The sequence below is a fragment of the Triticum aestivum genome, chromosome 5A (genome assembly GCF_018294505.1).
Source record: "Triticum aestivum cultivar Chinese Spring chromosome 5A, IWGSC CS RefSeq v2.1, whole genome shotgun sequence".
Lineage (NCBI taxonomy): Eukaryota > Viridiplantae > Streptophyta > Magnoliopsida > Poales > Poaceae > Triticum > Triticum aestivum.
The window spans coordinates 676,112,974-676,122,550 of NC_057806.1; the positions used below are offsets into that span (position 1 = coordinate 676,112,974).

At 48.2% G+C, this 9,577-nt stretch overlaps 1 protein-coding gene across 1 annotated transcript; it reads left to right on the forward strand.

The window, feature by feature from the left end:
* Positions 1-6,878: 6,878 nt before the first annotated feature.
* On the forward strand, positions 6,879-8,857 carry LOC123105911 (noroxomaritidine synthase 3). The gene has a single exon (XM_044528091.1). It carries the CDS (start codon positions 6,879-6,881, stop codon positions 8,484-8,486), a length of 1,608 nt encoding a protein of 535 aa, XP_044384026.1. The 3' UTR covers positions 8,487-8,857.
* The last annotated feature ends 720 nt before the right edge of the window (positions 8,858-9,577 follow it).

Sequence of the window (9,577 nt, forward strand, 5' to 3'; positions counted from 1 at the left end):
TTTACGAGCCTTGTTCAGTGGAAGGTGGGAGATGGACAACGTATCTTATTCTGGAAGGATAGATGGCTCAATGGCTCCACCATTGCTGAGATCGCGCCGCTGGTTCGTGCATGTGTGCGCACGCAAGTGGCTAACAGGAGGACAGTAGCGGATGCTCTTCTTCTCCATCGCTGGGCCAATGATGTATCCGGGGACTTGTCGGCAGAGGTTCTGGTGCAACTGGTCCGGCTTTGGGAGATCATGATCACCATTCAGCTTAACCCAGTGCAGGTGGATACCCCAATCTGGAAATGGAACAACCTTGGAGTCTACTCCTCGGCATCTACTTACGCGATGCTCTGGCAAGGTAGCATTGGCTTCGCCCCGGCAAAGGCCATATGGAAGTGTTGGGCTCCTCTCTCCTGCAAGTTGTTCCTGTGGCTAGCCACGCATTATCGTCTCTGGACGGCCGATCATAGATTCAGACATGGGCTTCAAGATCATCGATCACCATGCTACATATGTGCCCAGGAGGAAGACACGGTCGATCACATCCTGGTTCAATGTGTTTTTGCTCGACAGGTCTGGCACAAATGCTTTCAACATGCTCGGTTGGATATCTCTCTAGTCCCGACCGCAAATGACTCCTTGGAGGACTGGTGGATGGCGAGTCGCGCTCGAATACCAGCTGAGCACAGAAAGGGTTTTGATTCGCTGGTGATGCTTTTCACTTGGCAGCTGTGGAAGCATAGAAACGGTATGGTGTTTGGTCAGAGAACTGCGATTGGCACGGTGCAGCATTTTACCATGCAAACTTTCGAAATTATGCGCACTTGGGCATTGGCAGGAGGACGTGGATTTAGTATATTTTGTGAGTAGTAGAGTGTAGTGTTGGAGTAGAGTTGGGGATCTCTGGCAAACATCGGTTAGATCGTGTGCCAGATCATACCCCTCATTTGTAACTATTTTTTGTACATATTTTCATCTTCTATAAAGCTAAGATACGCGATTGCGTACTCTCAAAAAATAGTTTATTGTCCGTCCGACATAGGTCCTGCTGGAATGGAAGATTGGGCTTGAATGCCTCTTTGTTTTTTCAATTGTTGCTCCTTCCCGTTCGCGTGCTCTGTTCCCGTCCATTCTTTCTTCTTCGCGTAGCTGGCCGATAACAGGCCGTCCGATAGGCCCACCACGGAGATAATCGGGTTACTGACTGTTTTTTTTTTCAAAAAGAGATGTCTTAAAGATTTCAGTGTTTTTTTTTGCGAGATTTCAAAGATTTCAGTGTAACTCTTAGTCGTAGGAATTCCTTGTCAAGCTACCAGTGACACTTCGGCGACATGGTCGGCGAGAAGAAAAGCTATTATTCATGAGGGCATCTTCCAGAGCACACTATCGACACATCTTTTTATTAACCAGTTCATCTTAGAACTTGGGGATGTTGGGCAAAAAATTCTAGAGAAATTGTCCGTACAACCAACAAACAGGGAAGTTGGTGCGAGATGGAAAACGCACCTTGCTGGGTACGCAAAAGATCATGTGGATGCATGTGTGACTAGGTCTGGAATCGGTGGATCTGTGGGAACGGTATGTGGTGATGACTCCGAAAAGTATTTTGGTTCTTCGGCACCGGTAGCTCATGGCGTATTGCATCCGGCCACCCTCGAAGCTATAGCTTGCCATGAAGCATTGTGGTGTTGGCCGAGGATCTTCTGCTACGTAAAATACTCATTTGAGCGTCGTTCTTGCCAAGGAGTATGTCTTTTTTCAACCTACTCAAGTCCAAATCATTAGTAAAGAACTAGGTTTTTTAGTGTTGGGCCAAGCAAAAGGAAAAACGTCGTATACTAGGCCCTCCAACTTCTTAAGAGGTTTATCTAAATAATTTGCAAATTAGACTCAAAGTAGGTAGTGGATGATACTCCCTCTGTAACTTAATATAAGACCTTTTTTTGATGAGAGGTAAGAGTATAAAATAGATCTTAGCCGATGATCTCATTTATGAATGGCTTGATTAACTCTTACCTTCTTATCTCACATGTAAAAAGAGGAGGTAAGAGGGACCATGTTAAAATTTGCCTATTTGATACTATGACAGTGTCAAAAAATGTCTTATATTAAGTTTTTTTCACGGGAAAACATCTTATATTAAGTTACAGAGAGAGTATTACGAAGGGTAATGCTGGTCGATATGGGTTAATCATAAGCGAGATTAAGGCAAGGCCATTAGAGTTCAATTGCAGTTTATGGTTTGCAGGGCGTGCTTCTAATGTAGAGGGCGACAGTTTAGTCGGTTTTTCACATTCTCTACATCGGAGGCGCCATGTTTGGCTAGGCCAAGCTCATGATACCATGTGTATCCCTCTCTTTGTGAACTTTGATCAATAAAGCTTGGTAATTTCCCTAAAAATTGGTGTAGGATTTTCAATAAAATAATTATTATAGGAGTTACTTTGTAGTTCTTGAATTTGAATCCTAAGAGCATCTCCAGCCGTTGAGCCCCTCAGGAGGCATTTTTTTCGCCTCCTGGGGGGCTGCCGGCGAGAACTTTGGCTTGGGTGCGGGACCTTTTCCACTCGTCGCGCCCCCAGGAGGCGAGAAGCGGGGCCGACGAGGACGAGCGTGGTGCTGGTGATCATCAGCAGACAAGGGAGGAGAAGGACCGGCGTGCACCTCCCCTGCCTGGCCGCCGCGCGCACCACGCCCTGCCCGCCGCGCGCCCGCGCCCCAGGCCGCCGCGCCCCCTGGCTTCCCGCGTCCTCGCCCAAGCCGCGCCCGTCCGCGCCCTGCCCAGGCCTTGCCGGCCGCACGTCCGCGCCCAGGCCGCGCGCTGGGGTGCGCCTGCTCCTCCTCCTCTCCCGCTCGCGGGGCAATGAAGAAGGCGAGCCGGCGCAGCTCGTCGTCCTCGCGGATGTGGAGCTCCTGGATCTTCTCCTTCTCGACGACGAGGCGGGCGCGGATGTCCTGCTCTGTCGGGGTGAGGGGCCGGTTCAGCGGGGCGTCGGAGGGGGCCGGGCCGGCGAGGAGCAGCGCGTGCTCGAGGGAGAAGGTGGAGGGGCCGGCGGAAGGCGTGGGAGCGGCGAATAGGGCGTGGCGACCGTGGCCGTGGAGGCCGTGACGTCGACGCCCGCGGCGCGGAGGACGGGCGCGGAAGGTGGTGGCCTCCTCGGCCGCCGCCTCGGCGTCGGGCACGAGCAGGTCTCCGGCGTCGACGAGGACCAGCGACGAGGCGTGCCAGGCGGCGGGGATGGGAGTGGGGTTCGGTGCCCGTGTGTGTGGACGGAAAGAGAGAGAGAGGAGGTAGCACGTGGGTGGGCCAGCACCCTAGGGAGCACGTGGGGAGGGGAGAGAGGTGAGAGCCGCTGGCAGGTGGGCCAGCACCCACAAAAAGGCGAAATTAAGCCTCCCAGAAGCCCCCCGGTGCGCTGGGTGTCGTATGGGGTTGCCAGCGGGAATTTTCGCTTCTACCCGCGAAAAACGACGAGTTGGGGGCCCGAGTGGGGCGATTTTTGCCCGCCGACGCCCAAAAAGTGGCTTGGGAAGGTTTCTTGGGGCACTAGTGGAGATGCTCTAAGCAATGTATTTGTAACAGGTGCGAGTATGAATAAAGTTACGTGTCCTCTCTCCTCTCCTTACTCCGCATATAAGATTTGTCTGAAGTCAAACTTTGTAAAGCTCGACTAACTTTCTAGAAAAAATATCAACATTCACAATACGAAATCAATACATTAGATGCATCATGAATTTAATTTTCATATCATATAACTTTAGTATTATTGATGTTGATATTTTTATATATACATATGGTCAAACTTTATGATATTTACTTCAGACAAATCTTATGTGGAGAGTAAAATGGACCGGAGGGTGTATTTCTTTAAAAAATATAACTAGACGTGACGATCCTAGTAAACTGATGAACTATTTTCTAAAAGCAGTAAACCAATGTATTTGCAGTATAGAAGGAATTCAAAAATTCGTACAGGCAAGTACATGCCTAGCCGTATCGGTTGCCCGATTGCCTCGCGATCCGCAAAGTTGTTGGATCCCGCACAAAGGCACATCAAGTTTTAAGTTTTAGTTTTCAAAACGTATGATTTTTTGGTCGCATGTCCGGAAACTTACGGTTTTGTTGGTTGTTCGTACCAAGTTTCAGAAATTGAAAATGTTTGCCTAGTGCGGGTTCTGAAACATATGATTTTGTCGGTGGCTCGTACCAAGTTTCAGAAGTTGAAACTTAACGGAGTTTAAAAAACTCGTCAAAACGTATTTAAAATGGATCTCATTTGAATGTCCTCACCACCAAAAACACAGATACGCAAGCTAAACTTAATTTGGAATTTTGCTTTAAAATATATGAAAGATTGAAAATCAAGAGCCAAAAGAAAAGGCGCGTATCCCGGCCCCTGCATGCTACAGATCCCCTTCCCAGAGAAAGTAGCAAATGCTCATAATCGAAATGAAACAAGAAGCTTGAATTTGAATATGAGTAACCAACAATCGGGATTCTTTGACTCATCAACAAAGGGCAAGTCGGTTGTTGCCACGTGTGTGGTCTGCTAACTTAATCATATATCATGGAATTTCGTACACGAGATGCTAGTTTTACATGGAATTCTTACACAAGACTCATCTGGAAGTTGCTAATCCCTCTAAAGATTTCTTTCCATTGGCTCATGCTTAGAAAAAGCATTTTGACAAAGGATAATCTAATCAAGATAGGGGGAGCTGGCAATGATCGGTGTCACTTATGCTTGCAGAAAGAAAAAAAGTACACACCTAATGTTTGGGTGAGCTCTTGCTAAATTAATTTTGGCAGGTAACTCAATGTGTTCTCAATATCTCCAAGCCACTGCCGATCAAAAAAATATATATCTCCAAGCCACTGACAAGGTTGAAGTCATGGTGGGAGGATGACTGTGATCCTTCCCAAAGAACCCACAAAAAATACTGTATGTTGGATTATTTGGAAGGTCAAAATTATGCTTGTTCTAACCAATTTTTTTATGACCCTCTCACTGATATTTTGAAACTATGTCACATATCTTGTACTCCCTCCGTAAACTAATATAAGAGCGTTTAGATCACTACTTTAGTAATCTAAACGCTCTTATATTAGTTTACAGAGGGAGTAGAAAAGTCGCGAAAGCACTAAGGAAGGGATGAAGCTGATCAAGGAGGTGATTCAAGATGTGTACACAAAGGGCCATGGATGGGATTATGTGACGAGAATTGAATCTTGGTACCTTCTGTTGTTGACCACTCCTAATGATGCGTGCTTAATCAATTTTTACCTCCTCAGAAGTTGAGGTGAATGTTTGGCCGGGTCTGCACTTTGGTTTGCTGGCTTGTAATATCTAGTGCTCATGTTCTGCTGGATGCAGTCATCATGCTTAGAAAACTTAGTCCGAGAGATTGTGCTATCTTTGTTAGCTTAATACTTAGAGTAACTATAGTAGAGTTGGCATAATAACCGTTGAATGTCAATTTTGACCCAAAAACGCACTCTACCAGAAGATGTCATACGACCCCGAGTTGCCATAATTTATGGAGGGCACTCCATATCCAACCCGAGAGCCTCCATATTTGGAGGCTATGGGTGCTGCTTCGGAGCGTGCACCATTTGCCAACCGCTCGCATTGGGAAAAAATTTCAGGCCAACCTCTTCTTCCTGCACACAACCCGGCACTGAAATTGCACTTATTTTTTTTAAATGCGTTTTTAATATGCAAGTATTAATCATATATCAGTGCAATTTTGGCACATACTTGTATAGTACTCCCTCTGTTTCATAATGTTTGTTGAGGTTTTAATTCGAATCCATGACAAAAATTATGGAACGGAAGGAGTATTTGTGGGCATATATTTACACTCACCTAGCATTCCAAAAATACCCACAAAATAAAAAAAATGCAAACCAACTAATATAGAAAAAAAGAAAAAAGGATAAAAAGAGAAAAATAAATAAAGCAAGAAAGGGGAAAGGTGGGTCGCACCTGGTAATGGTCCTCAGCCCACTAAGGAATTAACCAACCCAAATATGTGGTCATCCGATTTAAGACGGCCCAAACACCTCAGAGAACAAATTCTCTCAAAAAAAACATCAGAGAACAAATAAGGAAAAATAGCAACACGAATCACGAAGCAAGATCAACGGCACACAAAATTGACTGACCCAAAATATAATTTCAGGGGACTTTCATGTAGCTAAATTGAATAGGTATGTAGGTTTTTCTCTACTTTGACTCGGGTCAAGACAAATGTTCCCTATAATGACTCTTGTAAGTCGAACAAGACTAGTTAAAAGACGACTCGTCGCTAATCGTCCGCATTTGTAAACACTTCTGATATAATGAAATTCATCGTCAAGTATCTCTAAGACATCATATATTTTACAAATAGGAGTAAATTAGGGGTGCTAAAAAAATTTAAGGTTCAGCTGACCCCACAAATAACACTTAGATCGTCACTGCCCCCTCTCCCCTACCATCTCAGTCTGAACCCTACTCTTCCAGTCTCGCATCCATCGTAGTCTCTTCGTCAGTTCCTGTCCCACCTTGTCTCCGTCATCGTAGTCTCTGCGTCAATTCATGCCCCATGGATGGTGAAAATATCAACATAAGCTCAAAAGAATTTCAGTTGCGTGGATAATGGCATACCTTCTACAAAAACATAGACCATACATTTCCACTTACAAAGAGAACATATATGTGATCCTCACAATTCTCACTCACAGATACTGGATATGATATGTTGGAGCACATAATTCCATTTTATATTGAAAACCACAAAGTAGAATTTGAAAAAGAGATATCCTACTGATGACCCAATCACCATACTGGAAGCTGATGGGAGACACCTCACCAACCTATGAAACACATTTACTCATCTTTACATGCATGCAAGAGTGCGTCCATATAAGCCAGCCCATATGTTGCACTGGTGACCTCCCCCATCTTCTTCGAGCCATGGATTCTCTCTACTGGTTCGTGGAGCTCCTCTCCGTCCTTTGCTTCGTCGTCTTCTACTACCGCCATCTCCAGTCCAAGAAAATAAGCAAGGCAGAGCCGACGGAATGGCCAATCCTGGGCCATCTTTTGGGAATGGTCGCCAACCTGTCCCACTTCCATGACTGGGCCACCGGCATCCTGGCCGGCACGCGCTACAACTTCCAAGCTCGCGCCGGGATCACCGGCGTCCGCTTCTTCGTCACCTGCGACCCCGCCAACGTGCGCCACATCTTCACCTCCAACTTCACCAACTACCCCAAGGGCGATGAGTTCGCCGAGATCTTCGACGTCTTCGGCGACGGCATCTTCAACGCCGACGGCGAGTCCTGGCGCCGCCAGCGCGCCAAGTCCCAGCTGATCATGGCCGGCCCTCGCTTCCGCGCCTTCTCGGCGCGGTACAGCCGCGACAAGGTGGAGAGGAGCCTCCTGCCTTTCCTCGCCCACGCCGCCGAGGCCGGGTCGACCCCCTGCGACCTGCACGACGTCTTCCTGCGCCTGACGTTCGACATGACCTGCAACCTCGTCTTCGGCGTCGACCCCGGGTGCCTGCAGATCGGCCTCCCCGTGGTGCCCTTCGCGCGCGCCATGGACGACGTGCTCGAGACGCTCTTCCTCCGCCACATCATCTCGCCCGCGTGCTGGAAGCTCATGTACCGCTATGAGGTCGGCACCGAGAGGAAGATGGCCGCGGCTCGTAGGACCATCGACCGCTTCGCCGCGGACACCATCACCAAACGCAGGGTCGACCATAAGCTCCGACCAAACGAGGGCGTCACCGACTCGTCTGACATGCTCTCGTCCTTCATCTGCAACGGCGACGCGAGCGAGTACAGCGACGAGTTCCTGCGCGACACCACGGTGAACCTCCTGCTCGCCGGCCGGGACACCACCGGCGCGGCGCTATCCTGGTTCTTCTACCTTCTCTCCAAGAACCCGAGTGTCGAGCAGAGGATCCTGGACGAGCTGGCGCCCATCGCTTCCCGGAAGAAGAAGCTGGACGGCATGGTGGTGTTCGACGTGAGCGAGCTGAGCGGCATGGTGTACCTGCACGCGGCGCTGTGCGAGTGCCTGAGGCTGTACCCGTCCGTGCCCTTCGAGCACAAGGCGGCGGTGGCCGACGACGTGCTCCCCAGCGGGCACGAGATGAAGGCCGGGGACAAGATACTCATCTTCTCCTACTGCATGGCGAGGATGGAGGGCGTGTGGGGCAAGGACTGCATGGAGTTCAGACCGGAGAGGTGGGTCACCGCCGACGGGAAGCTGAGGTACGAGCCGTCCTACAAGTTCATCTCCTTCAACGCCGGGCCAAGGACCTGCCTCGGCAAGGAGATGGCGTTCGTGCAGATGAAGACCGCCGCGGCCGCCGTGCTGTGGAACTTCGCAGTCGAGGCCGTGCCGGGACACGTTGTCGAGCCGAAGCTGTCCATCATTCTCCACATGAAGAACGGGCTCGCCGTCACAGTCAAGAGGAGGAACGTCGCGGGCGTGCATGGCTAGCTAGTGGTATACGTACCTACGTGCCTACTGCCTACACGTCTCGGCCACAAAGTATACGGGGCGTATGTAACGTAGCGGACACGTACGTACATGTACGCGTATTATATGTATGCAAGAGTGGTATGCATGTGTGCTTACTAATAGTATAATGGTGTTCCATACTACAAGAATATATAAAAATACAAGAAAAATAGACGTGTGTAGGTGTGCGTTGTGACATGTGTGTAAGCTGTATGTGTGTGTTCACTAAATAGAAAATGGAGGCATGGGCACCAGCTTGGATGCATGATCCATACAGCCTGGATGCTTGTCCCAGCTGCACACTATATTTTCGCACACGCTGCCTATATACATTTCTGGAAGTTACCATATGCATGCTCACTTTCTTATTCGTTATGCATATCACACTTTTGTATGCTACATCATTTTGAACTAGCCGTAGCACGGCTAGACCGGGAGAGGCAGACTTGGATTGGGAAGCAGCATTAATTCGGCAAACGGCCAGAGTCAGATATCTCTACTCTTATAAAAAAAAACAGAGTGGATGATGTGTCTGCCATTCTGCAGTATAGACCGTCCGATCTATATTTGACGGATAGAAAGCAAACTATGGTAATTTTGTAAAAAAAATACCCGCACCCCTCTCACATTTGTAAGTAAGGCCTTCCCTCGTTCATCTTTGTCTCCCACAAAATAAACAACTCATATAAATGCATTTTAATGTTCCGTACAACAACGCATGGCCCTCTTGCTAGTTCAGATAGATATCCAAATTCCACATACGTTTGTTGAATAGTGTGCCACGCACAGGAGTACAGGGGGATCAACCGATCCATATATGGTAGTAATATAGATCAGCACGCATGGGGTACTAGATAGGGGCAGGAGCTAGAAAGAAGGAACTGTGTACGTATGAATAATTCAACTTTCCCAACAATGTTTGGCATTCGTGTCCTTCCATCCGATAATCTTCCCCCTCCAACCAATCATGTCAATAATTTTGCGGTCATGTTTGCACAACTGCACTCCAATCAGCGGGAGTACTACCCTGCTATCTGCTCCCTTTTTTGCCGACGAACGAATACTACTAT

Bases quoted from the DNA above. Each gene is read 5' to 3' on its own strand.
- LOC123105911 (XM_044528091.1), top strand. From the start codon at position 6,879: ATGCAAGAGTGCGTCCATATAAGCCAGCCCATATGTTGCACTGGTGAC.